Here is a 13,232-nt window from a genome sequence, read left to right as displayed (position 1 = left end):
AATGTAATATTTATTAAAATTTAAAAGATATATACTTCAAAGGATTTATGACATATTTTCACACAAAATAATACAGACTAAATCTTAAAAATAACTTTATAAAATAAATTGTGTGAGTATCAAAACAAATATTTATTTATTGAACAAATCTTATATATATAGCCTTCCAGAACATTTTGTATTTGTACACACTACAACATGAAGTATGTTTTTTTTTATTTATAACTGTAAATTGGAGTAAAAAATGGGTGAACCCAGAATTATAAATATGAAATATTCAACTTCATAAACAAATAGAATATTGTGTAGTGTAACTAAAATTAAGTTATTTAATGCAATAATGCACATTATACACACATTTAATGACAGCACAGTGCAAACTATGTAAAGGTCTTGACAAGACAATAACAGTAATATAAAAAATAGATTTGAACGTGTAATCCTAAAAATTATCGTGGCTAATACATCTTGTTAAACCTTAAGTTTAAGGATATTCTTAATTTGGCATTATTAAACAAGTGCTAGATTCGTTGGAGAAATATTCTGAAAAGTGTAATCAATTTCATTGTTTCAGTTTGCCAATGTTTATCTAATTTTAAACAATCGTTTACAATATTAAAAAAAAAAAACTTTATATAGCCATTATTTTGTTCCGAGTTATCCATATTTAGTTTTTTTTGTTTTATATATATATATATATTTGTGCTTTTTTTCTCTCTCAAAATGGAAGCTTGTTGGCCATTCCGCAGAAACTCTTGTGAACCATTTTTGGGCACACGAGTAATTTGTACATTATTACTTCTATATTCCTTCCATACTTGTCTCAAAATCTGTCAGTTTTTAAATCTCTACCCTGATGCAATCATGAGTTAGTTCATGGAGGAAACTTTTTGCCACTCAAGATTGGTTTCATTCATAGCTTTGCTACTTTAGGAGTTCTCAACTGTATTGTTCAATACTGAATTGTTTTATAGATACTGTAGTTTCTTAAAATGTATATCTTATCCACAACACTTTAAAACCCTGGATCTCAAACAAATCTCAAATATAGGTTGATTCTTAATTTTTGAAAGGGCTTTAACTCTTGTCTCTTGGATTTTGATGTGATACATTTTTAGTTGGAAACATTTTTTAATTTTAAATTCATGGCGCTTTAAGATAATTTCCCAGAAGACAGAAAAATTCCTATCACTTCATGAGGAATAAGAGCCATTTTATAGTACATACATGATATGTATGGCTTCAGGTGTAGATATGTATTTTTAATCATAATTAAGAAATTTTTTTTATTTTTACATTACATTTTAGAAAAGGACATGTACTTTTAATAATTTTTGTCTTAGGAATATAATTAATAAAGTAAAGAAATATGCCTTTAACTCAAGCCATCTTTCATGTACATACTGTAAAAAGTTCATATCCTTATCTTAAACAATTCTTTTTAGGGCTGATCATAAAATGTCCCATAAGTCGGCTTGAAATCCCTACCACTCCTTGTGGAATATTAAAGCAATTTTTTTCTATTTTTCGTCTTCAGAAATGATACTCTAAACAGCAGTGTACAACATTTTCTTAAACCTGTTAACTGCTGTAGATGAGTATACTTCGCTAGCAGACCACCTGCCACCTGCTTTCACAATGACCGTAGAGTATTCTCTCATCGGCATTCTGGCATAAGTCACATGGGCATTCAATTGACTGATTTTTTTAAAAGTTGGTTGAAAGCCAACATAAGTTCACGAGCCAAAAAAAGACATAAATTTTAGTGTATGTGTGAAAAGTGCGACATTGTTTTACGAGTAGTGTGCTGTGTTTTGAGGAATACCATAAACTAAAAAAAGTACTATGATTCTTTTCTAAAAAGTATACTGTACTGGTACTATATACTTTATTATATCGTAAACAAAATAAGCCAATAGAATGTCAAAGACTTTTTACAGAGGACACATAAATAAAAATACACAAGGAAATTATCAACAAATGCAACAAAATAGTTTTATACAACATATGTGGTTACGTTTCATTATCAAAGGTGAATAAAACAATTGTGGCATTGGTGCCATACTATCTAAATGAATTTTTCTGAAAAAAAAACTTAGGGTAATTGGCACAACCGGCCGCAAAAATTGCAGAGGTAAAAGGGTTAAAATTTTTAAAATATTACTCTAACCACCCTTATTTTACACTGTCCATCTTAACACTAAGGAACACATTAAGCTCATAATGTCAATCTTAAAAAACAATTTTAAATATTAAAATGTCATATCTAGCACCACTTTAACTTTTTTTATTTTTCTAAATTCAATATAAAAACTTGTAATCTTTGAATGTACATGAACAAAGATATTTTAAAACTAGCTCACTTACAGAGAAATTGAAGTGTTGGTTTTCAATAAACAATTGCTAAAAAGATTTTCTCAACAACCTACACCTCCATATGACTGTCTTAAGCATGAATTCTGCACTTACTTTACCTGGATATGCTCTTTTCACTGATCATGCTGATCTTGGTCACAAAAGGCTCTGTGGCTAATCAGGTATTCAAATTCAGGAACATAAAGGTAATAAGGTAAGGTTAAAATGGGAAGCTGAGAATAAATCAGTCAAAGGATTGTCTAAGGGCAGCCTCCAGATTGAAAGAAATCTCATCATTAACAAGACCAATTGATAAACAGTTTTGGGAAACTACCTGGCAAGTCGGCACCCAAGTTCAACTGTCATCAGCCCCTCAAATGAATGAGCAGATAAGATTAGTACATATATAGGCAGGACTGGCCTGCATACAGACCGCAGGAAGTGAAACTGCTAAAAAAATACGAGAGCCTAAAACCATTGAATAACGTCACATGAGCCGCCCAAAGTAAGTATTAAGGTATACTGACCACAGGTGTCTTGGTTTTGAACAATAAGAAACTGATCAAAACTTGATATGTGCATTATCCAGCACACAAACCAGCTTGAACTTAACACCAAGTGATTTCAGGTGAAAGTCACTCTGCACTAAGTGGTTAAGGGGTTTTTCAACAAGATTCAGCACCATGCCAAACATAAAAAAATGTAACAAGTCTTTTACTCATAATAAAAGAAATGATACTCTAAACAGCAGTGTACAACATTTTCTTAAACCTGTTAACTGCTGTAGATAAGTATACTTCGCTAGCAGACCACCTGCCACCTGCTTTCACACTGACCGTAGAGTATTCTCTCATCGGCATTCTGGCATAAGTCACATGGGCATTCAATTGACTGATTTTTTAAAAGTTGGTTGAAAGCCAACATAAGTTCACAAGCCAAAAAAAGACATAAATTTTTAGTATATGTGTGAAAAGTGCGACATTGTTTTACGAGTAGTGTGCTGTGTTTTGAGGAATACCATAAACTAAAAAAAGTACTATGATTCTTTTCTAAAAAGTATACTGTACTGGTACTATATACTTTATTATATCGTAAACAAAATAAGCCAATAGAATTTCAAAGACTTTTTACAGAGGACACATAAATAAAAATACACAAGAAAATTATCAACAAATGCAACAAAATAGTTTTATACAACATATGTGGTTACGTTTCATTATCAAAGGTGAATAAAACAATTGTGGCATTGGTGCCATACTATCTAAATGAATTTTTCTGAAAAAAAACTTAGGGTAATTGGCACAACCGGCCGCAAAAATCGCAGAGGTAAAAGGGTTAAAATTTTTAAAATATTACTCTAACCACCCTTATTTTACACTGTCAATCTTAACACTAAGGAACACATTAAGCTCATAATGTCAATCTTAAAAAACAATTTTAAATATTAAAATGTCATATCTAGCACCACTTTAACTTTTTTATTTTTCTAAATTCAATATAAAACTTGTAATCTTGAATGTACATGAACAAAGATATTTTAAAACTAGCTCACTTACAGAGAAATTGAAGTGTTGGTTTTCAATAAACAATTGCTAAAAAGATTTTCTCAACAACCTACACCTCCATATGACTGTCTTAAGCATGAATTCTGCACTTACTTTACCTGGATATGCTCTTTTCACTGATCATGCTGATCTTGGTCACAAAAGGCTCTGTGGCTAATCAGGTATTCAAATTCAGGAACATAAAGGTAATAAGGTAAGGTTAAAATGGGAAGCTGAGAATAAATCAGTCAAAGGATTGTCTAAGGGCAGCCTCCAGATTGAAAGAAATCTCATCATTAACAAGACCAATTGATAAACAGTTTTGGGAAACTACCTGGCAAGTCGGCACCCAAGTTCAACTGTCATCAGCCCCTCAAATGAATGAGCAGATAAGATTAGTACATATATAGGCAGGACTGGCCTGCATACAGACCGCAGGAAGTGAAACTGCTAAAAAAATACGAGAGCCTAAAACCATTGAATAACGTCACATGAGCTGCCCAAAGTAAGTATTAAGGTATACTGACCACAGGTGTCTTGGTTTTGAACAATAAGAACTGATCAAAACTTGATATGTGCATTATCCAGCACACACACCAGCTTGAACTTAACACCAAGTGATTTCAGGTGAAAGTCACTCTGCACTAAGTGGTTAAGGGGTTTTTCAACAAGATTCAGCACCATGCCAAACATAAAAAAATGTAACAAGTCTTTTACTCATAATAAAATCAATGTTCTTGAATGGCCAGGAAACTCACCCAATTTAAACCCAATTGAGAATTTGTGGGCAATTTATAAGAAACGGAATGCAAAAGAAGACCACTTTAAAACATCCATGATTTGTGCAGTAGTCAAAGTAAGGTGACGAAGAAATTAAAAATATTTGCCAATGACTTATTAAATCAATGCCAACAGTTGTGATAAAGTGATAAAGAACAAAGGAGGATACATCAACTAAAAACTTATATTTATAACAGTTTTTATTATTAAATCGTGTGGATTGTCGATATTGTTGTTAATTTCTCAGTTTTCCAATTAATTTAAACAATATTGTATTTGTATTTAATATTGTCATTGCAGCTCTGTATTTTTGATACCAAATCAAAACTTAAACTAATAATAATTGGGATTATCTACTGAAATGGCACAAGTACTTTATTCTTCATTTTAATGGCAAGTTTTGGTACTATACTCCTAATTTTGTCCATGTCCCCAATCTATTTTAGCTGTTAGCACCATGAAACAATTCTATATCAACCATCTTTTAGTACTAGATAGCTTAGTGTGAAAAAATCTACATATGATCAATAAATGGCATGTTAAACTAAATGCATTAAATAATCAAAAGTCCTAAGGAAATATAATATAATTAAATTACAAATTTAACTTAACCAAATTCTAAAAGACTACTAAAACCTGTATAAAACAATATTATACAAAATATGTATAAACATAAAACAAGTACTTTTATAATTGTATGTTCCGAGCTACCCTACAATATTACCATTTATTAAATTAAAATATAATTTATTAGTTTATAATTCAAACTTTCTAGTAATTAAATGCAAATGTATGTATAATGTGACAATCAGTTATATTTTTAAAATCTTATCAGAGTATATTAAATTTAATATTTTTGTGCTAATAAAAACAAATGGTAGAACTTCTCTTGAATATTTAGCCTATGATTACAGCATCTTATTCATCATCTTATTCTTCTTAAAAATGCCTATTAATTTGATGATTTAGAACAAACTGCCATGGAACTATTGTCTTCATATTAGAATGTTTCATCTCTTTACAAACACATTATAACACATCTCTAATATGCAAGTTACTTAAATCAGGACAGAGAGAGTCAATCTGATTTGATTGGTGTGTATCCATTTCCACTTCCTGTGCTACTTCACATGATTTCCGGTCATTTGTTTCCATTTCCTTTAACTCTTTATTTAACTTATTCACATTTCCTTTCATTTTTTGTGAAGCTTGATTTGATTGATCCACTCGTGTTTCATCAATTTGTGATATCTTATGAGACTGCTCAACATCTGTTTTTAATACTTGTGCCACACATTTTAATTTGTTTTCTACTTGATTTGACTCAAGTACAAATGTTTCCTCTTCTTTTGTTTGGTTGGCTTTATGTTTTTTTCCATTCAAGTGGTGTACCAAAGAGTTTCTTAGAATTGGTTCAATAACTGATAATTGGATGCAAGCATCACAAAGAGAACAAACAATCTGATTGTTTTTCATTCTTAAAAAAGACCTGTTAATCCTAACAATTTCGTCAGAGTAAAAAAGGTTGCATAGGAGTGCTTTCTTATGTTTCGCCACATGCAAATTACCATTAACATGTCTCAGTACATTTCTTTCGATATCTTTGTTCGTACCTGATCTACATATACAAGTGTTACAAATACTACACAAATAATAGTCATTAAATCTTATTAAATTCTTCTTACAGTATTTAACTAAAACATCTCTCTCCGCTAGTTTTGTCAGTAAAACATCTTCAAAAACCTTTGGCTCACGATTTTGCAGTTTTTTCATGTTTGTTATGTGTCTGATGCCCAACAGATGGTCTTTAATACAGGCAAATTTTACAGGAACGTCACAGTCACAATTTAAACATTTAAGTCTTCCTTTATCATTTTCAAAAAAACAGTCCTTATTCGCCATCATTAATTGTTTTGGCAAAGAGTTTAGGTAAGATTTTATCCTACTACTTTTTATAGGAATTTCCTTATTTTGAGATGTTGCAGAATATGACTGGGGAGAAGCTGTTGATGCTATTGTGGCACATTCTACCCAGCATGGTTCAATGTCACTAGAAATCATGTTTTCCCTGTGTTCCTTGGTTTCAATATGAGAAAATATATTTTCAATAGTTTCATAAGAACTTTTGATACTCATTATTATTACACAACAACAAATAATACATTCAAGTTCAGATCTGTAGAATACTATACAGTCCATTTCTTTAGCTGTGTTGGTTGGCAATTTTTCTTTCAAAAAATGTATTATTTTATCTCGATGTGATTCAGTCTTAATGTGTTTAGGCACTTTAAATACCGAACCAAACTTCAATTTGCATGGAACACAAAAAAATTCATTTCTTTCACTTTTACAAATAAATTGTTTATGAGCTTGAAAACTTGAAGAGATCACTTCAAATAGATCACCAATCCTCATTTCCTCATATAGAGGAAGCGCTTGATTGTTTTTACTGCTTGAGGCAGATAATTCACCATTTGCACAGCTGTCTTTTAAGTGTATTTTAAGCTGATTATGAAGTTGAAAAGATAAAGGTATATCATTATTTAAAATATCCACATACTCGTTACATTTTGGGCATATTATGTTCTGTATATCTGTGTTTGTGGTTATTGGTTGAAGTTGAGCAGCTCTCATATCTTGTGCAATTGTTTCCAGTGACTTGTGAGACTGCCGATGTAATTCCAATGAAAAGTTGACATCGCCGTTGAGAATCTCCACAGGTTTCCTACACTGTGGACACATGTCACTAGTACTGCTGTTCATCCTGAGTCCCACAGCCTGGTAGCTCAGTTCTTCTACCTAGACAGAAAAGCAAGTTTTCTTGATTCAAACATATCTGTGTATGTAGTTCTGTTCTAATTCTATGTCCTTACATTAATCATAATTAAAAGATGCTGAAACATTGCCACGCAATATTCTATGACATTTTGTTGTACTCTCTTAGCCCAACTGTCATATTAATTTGATTACTTTTAGTTATACACAAAACTATTTTTTCATTTAGTACTGCAGTTTTTTGCAATAAATTACGGCCCCAAACTCTTAGGCCATTTATCAAACTATTAACACTATTGTTTAAGTTTTAACTGTTTTCAGACACATAAATTACAGTCTAAAGTGTATAATACATTAGAAAATATAATACCTATAAATAATGTACCTTTTAAATTATATAAGGTATAAGCAATTGTACTTACCATTAAAACACTAGAAATCATGAACAACATAACCTTCCAGCCTGAATTCTAAGAATCCAAATCATTCTACATTGGCAGAGAACTACACAATACACTACCACATAAACTGCCACACAAAAGAAAGAGTGAGGATTATGGACACAGCATTGAAATAATGGCTCTTGGACTGACATTTTATTTTCTTGAGAAATTATTTTAGAGACCTAACCAAAACTAACATGACTACGTGAATATTTTTAAATCTTTATGGTTATAAATAGAGATGATTCCATATAATAACCATATATGTAGATATTTAGATCCTCGCACAGGCCAGTGGCCCACGAGGACGGACAGAATAAGGCTTAAAAGGGGATCGGTCTCTCCTTAAAAAATGTTCTCAATTATATGATGTTATTAATCTCTGAAGAACTTGTGATGAATATACATTCAATGGAAGGTTCATTTACAGAAAGCAACAATTCAATTTAGTCTTAATTTTGGTTGGCAAGATTATTACTGTAAGATTTTGAGAGAGTTAAATGTCTAAAACTGCCCATAATTTGAAACCATTCTATTTTGTCTTGCAAGTGCAACTTAAATATTTTTATTTTCACAAAATCAAATAGAAAATAACAAAATGAATAGACAAAATCACAGCAGACATCAAATTTTAGAAAATTTACAAGCAAAATGATCCACTCTTAAACAAACACTCAGAAATATACAAAATGTTGAATTATTAAAAAATATATACTTTTTTATGTTCAAAGTGCATATTACTGCTGATGAGTTTTTTAATCAAATTCTCGAAACAATTATCATACAAAAAGTTTTCACCTATATCAAGAAAAGGTTAAGAGGGGGAAGAACTTCCCAAATGTTCCCTTCCGGAGTGCAGTCTATTCAATACTGCCTGGAAAGTGGAGCGGACTGGGTAAATAAGTAAATTCCGTTTTGCCTAGCTGACATTATATTGCTGTGGCAATAGATGCATCCTTCATGTGATGGCTCTAATTTTGCCAATATCTGCAAATCAAATAAAGTCTCAAATGACCCATTCAGGGTCTGACAATTTAAGTGGTCAGACAATAAAAGTCTTAAGGCTCTCTGTTTCCCTTCTTTTTCAACTTCTGCGCCGTTGCTCTATGATGATAAGTATGTCTCCTCTAAATGCTGACTGTCTCTCATTTTTCCTTTTCTGTAGAAAATATTCCTTTCTTCATCTCTGCTTTTTTTTTATTTCAGTCAATCCTAGTAAAATGTCTCATATCTGAGGAATAACTGACAACCTCCTACAGTAATTATTTTAACTGACCATGCAGGGCTCTGGTTTGGCAAACCTATAAAATTCTCTAGCTACTCATTAGAACACCAAGGACAAAAGAAGGTGATCAAAACGAACCTAATACCGAGGTCCTTGACAACTTGTGAATAATCAATTCCACCAACACAGGCAGTCCACATAGTGCAAGCTTTTTAAAACAAGAAGCATCACCAGTGATGTGATTAGATACTTTAAAGAGACAGCCAATCCGAGACTGAAGAGGCTTTATTACTCCAAAGTCCTAACAGCAAGATTTACAGCCAATCCATAATAAAGTTACTCAAATACATATCACATTCATATATCTTTAATCCTGGAACTGACTAAGTCGTAATATACAACATATTTTTTCCCGTTGTGAACTGGCAGAGTCGTAATTTACGACGCATTAAACATCTGCCAATTACGTCATCTTTCGAAATGTCTTTGTTCAAGTTGTAATAAAAGTTATATCGTTATAATCTAAAGATTCCACGCTTTCTTTTTATGTATTCACTTTTATATTAATGCTGTTTATTTTATAATGTACTGACCGCTAAAAACTACAGAAGCCCGACGGCCGATGTAACCTTACAGCTGTTGCTGCTCGAGTCATCTGTATTATGTTCGGTTTATTTTTGTGTTCTGTTCTGTTTATTTACACGTTGCTTACATTCTGTATTTATACAAAATGGATCGTGATCTACCTTCAAATGACATACGTGATTTAATACTAAATGGTAAGGACATTTCTGACAATTAAAGTGATGTTTCGGTAGAAGACTCCTGGTGACCTGTCATTAGAAGATTTTTCTAGTGGCAGTGATGATAATTACATACCTGACAGTCAGGAATTATCATCAAGTGACAGTGAAGATGATATACCTAACAATAGACCAGTTCGTGCCAAGAAAATGCTACAGCAAGAGCTGAAGTAGGCCTAGGCCAACAACCCATTTGGCTTCGTGTTTTCCTTCCTGAGCCTGAAATTTATGTAAGCACAGATTTTGCAGTAAGGAACCCTGGAATAAGAAATTGCCCTCCCACCTATCAAAATTTTTTTACTAATGCAATCTGGAATTTGCTAGTTACTCAAACCAATTTGCATGCACATAGAGAAATCCACAGGAAACTGTGCCTCAGGTCAAATGAAAGTTTGCTCTCGCTTGCAAAAATGGGCTGATGTAACGTCAAAGAAATGAAACCATTTATTTCTCTAGTAATAAATATGGGCTGTGATGACTCTAAGACGGTTTCAATCCGTAAGTTCCATGTTCCATCTAAGATCAATACTAAGTCTCAATCATGGTATGGCTGGGTACGATCCTTAGTGGAAAGTACAACATTTTTTAGACAGCATGAATGAATCATTCAAGAGACATTTTATTCCAGAACGGAACATATCAATAGACAAAAGTCTAATTGGAATGGAAAATCGCTGTACATTTATACAGTATTTGCCAAACAAAAAACAAAAGATTTGGCATCAAAAAATTTGAAACATGCGATAGCAAAACTAGCTACATACTTTATTTTGTTCTTAACAGTGGCAAGGACTTTTTAGAGGAAGGTGAAGAACCTTTACACACTAAGTAGTTATGGGCCAACTAACTCAATGTCAACTATTGGAGAAAGGTTATCATATTTTTACCGATAACTACTATACTAAACTACCACTCGCCTGTGAGTTGTTCGAAAAAAAAAAAACTTTCATTGCTGGAAAAATAAATAGAAATTCAAAGGGTTTATGTAAAAAAGTACTGAGTGAAAATCTTGGATTTGAAAAAAGCATTTACGATAGGCAAGGAAACTTACTTCTAGTAAGTAGATTATAAGCAAAAGGCAAAACGTAAACCAGTATATTTTATTTCAACGGGGTTGCATGCTACAAATAAGCTCATCCAAAATAGGAGTGGACTACAAGCCGTAAAACCTAATCTCATAAATCATTACAATTATAACATGAGTGGAGTGGATGTTAGTGACAAGTGTATGTATCATGTCACATGTAGCAGAACTACACACAAGTACTGGAAGCAGATATTTACAAACCTCACTGACATGGCTTTGTACAATTCTTATATTTTATACAAAAATAATACAGACAAACCAATGGACAGAGCTAACTACCTTGAAACATTGTAGAGTCTTTAGTTGAGGAGGAAACTTTAGAAAATATACATCAGTAAGGGCCACAAGGTGATGTATCACATGCTCTTGTACATTTACCTGGCCACAAAGAGCGCTTATGTGAAGTTTGTTTTAATGATGACAATGTAAAAAGAAAGAGGAGTTGCTATTGGTGCCCTACATTTAATTGTGGTGTTCATCCTACATGCTACCAAAGGTTACAGCACTGTTGGAGGAGAAATAGGATGGGACGGAAAAGAGCCCATGCTGATGAAGATGACGTGGAGTAGAAATATACGTTTTTATCCGTCTTGTAAATAGTTAAGTTTTTGTTTGTTTCAATTTTGTTTTTAGACATAAGTCTTATAAGTAGACATTTTCTTGATGTAATTTTTTTATTTTAACCCTGCGCAATGGGTCAAAAAGGTGTGCCAGTTAAGGCTACAATGCATGCCAGTTCTAGGGCTAATTTATCCCTCAATAATAAAGATCATCAAAATGCCAAAAGTTCACTTTAGAAATACTCCATTACAGAGGAAAAAATGGTTTTCCCTCTATGAACATTACATTAATGTGTATTATAGGAAAAATAGCGGGGGTGAACCAATGTTCTTTAAAAGTGATTTCATTATGATTGATTCTGAAGTATTCAGTAACAAAATGGTTGGGCTGGCTGTGCATTTTCAGATTCTATGTGTGATTTTATGCTAAATTAAAGAATAATTTTTAAATAATTTCCCCTTTGTTTAACAACTATATCCTAAATTTTTTTTTATTAAAACGATTTTATCTTTGTTACATACATAACAGGAAACAAATGGTATTTCCAAAGTAATATGACATGCAAATTAGTATTATATACTGACGATACTACTTTAGATTGGAATGGAAAAGATATTGGAGAATTGTATCTCCATTATTAAAAGACTTAGTAAATGGGTCCATTTCAAAAGGTATTGTTTTGAATCAGGGAAAAATTTTTAAATCAGTTTTTAGTTTTTTAAATGGTGGCCATTTAATTTTTGTTTTAAGAAATATATAATAAATCACTGTTTGTATCAAAATTGTATGCCACAAAAAGTTTTTCTTTCCAACCATACTTCATTTGTAAAAATCGGTTAAGAAATAACTATTTTATGGAAGGTTTTGTATTACACATGCTAAGTGGCCCATAATTTGACTGTATTTGAACAGCTGTGATTTAAATCAGCTGTTACTGTAATTACAAGCCAACACTGAAAGTAACTATCGAAACTTTAATACCTAATAAATAGTTATTTTCAATAACACTGCCAATTGAAAACTGATCTTACAAAATTGTTAATTTAGTTATATTTACATTTATTAGATTACATTATAAAAGTTCAATAGTAAAAAAAAATATACATACACAGGACAGCCGTACTCAGCCCAGAAAAGATATTCTGCTGGGCCTTGCCTGTCCCGCCACAGCACCCCTGTCACACTGTTCTGTACCCCTTACTCCTTGTAATCCCATTAACATCTTATTCATTGGGTAGTAATAGTTAGATTCAGTACCAAGTTACAGTTATTACACTGAGCTACCTGTCTCGTCCCTTCAAAATCAAATATATTGTGTGGCGGGCCCAGTCTGGGTAAAATTGGCAGAGAAAAAAAAATGTTCTTAGTACATGACTGAGGACAGGTAAGCCTACTTCTGTCAAAAGACAACTAAGATGAGGTTAAAACAGACTAAGTTTATAGTAAAAGTTAGATATTAACTTTGTCTTTCATATCTACATTACAAAACAGATCAAACACTAGTACTTAACATTTTCACAAATTTACAGTTAAAAGTATATTTTTATTACAATTTTGAATTTTATTATCTGGATATTTTCTTGCTCTATGCTAAACAGCGATTGCAGAAAAAGTTGATATAAAGAGTTTTGTTACTAACAAGTTTACTCTATTCTTACA

At 32.0% G+C, this 13,232-nt stretch overlaps 1 protein-coding gene across 2 annotated transcripts in view; it reads right to left on the bottom strand.

Annotated features, from left to right (window-relative positions):
- The window catches only part of LOC124357054, a 55,385-nt gene that overhangs the window by 17,691 nt on the left and 24,462 nt on the right, over positions 1-13,232 (bottom strand). Inside the window, exon 2 of one of the 2 annotated variants that reach the window (XM_046808453.1) lies at positions 5,058-7,478. The exons of the other annotated variant lie outside the window; for it this stretch is intronic. Within the exon in view, the coding sequence (XP_046664409.1) occupies positions 5,709-7,442 (1,734 nt within the window). The 5' untranslated portion in view covers positions 7,443-7,478 and the 3' untranslated portion in view covers positions 5,058-5,708. Of the gene's footprint in view, positions 1-5,057; positions 7,479-13,232 lie in introns of those variants that run through there. 2 annotated transcript variants of the gene reach the window in all.

This window comes from Homalodisca vitripennis, chromosome 3 (assembly GCF_021130785.1).
Source record: "Homalodisca vitripennis isolate AUS2020 chromosome 3, UT_GWSS_2.1, whole genome shotgun sequence".
NCBI classification, from domain to species: domain Eukaryota; kingdom Metazoa; phylum Arthropoda; class Insecta; order Hemiptera; family Cicadellidae; genus Homalodisca; species Homalodisca vitripennis.
The sequence above is the reverse complement of the archived record's forward strand: the minus strand, read 5'-3'. Positions and strand labels throughout refer to the sequence as shown.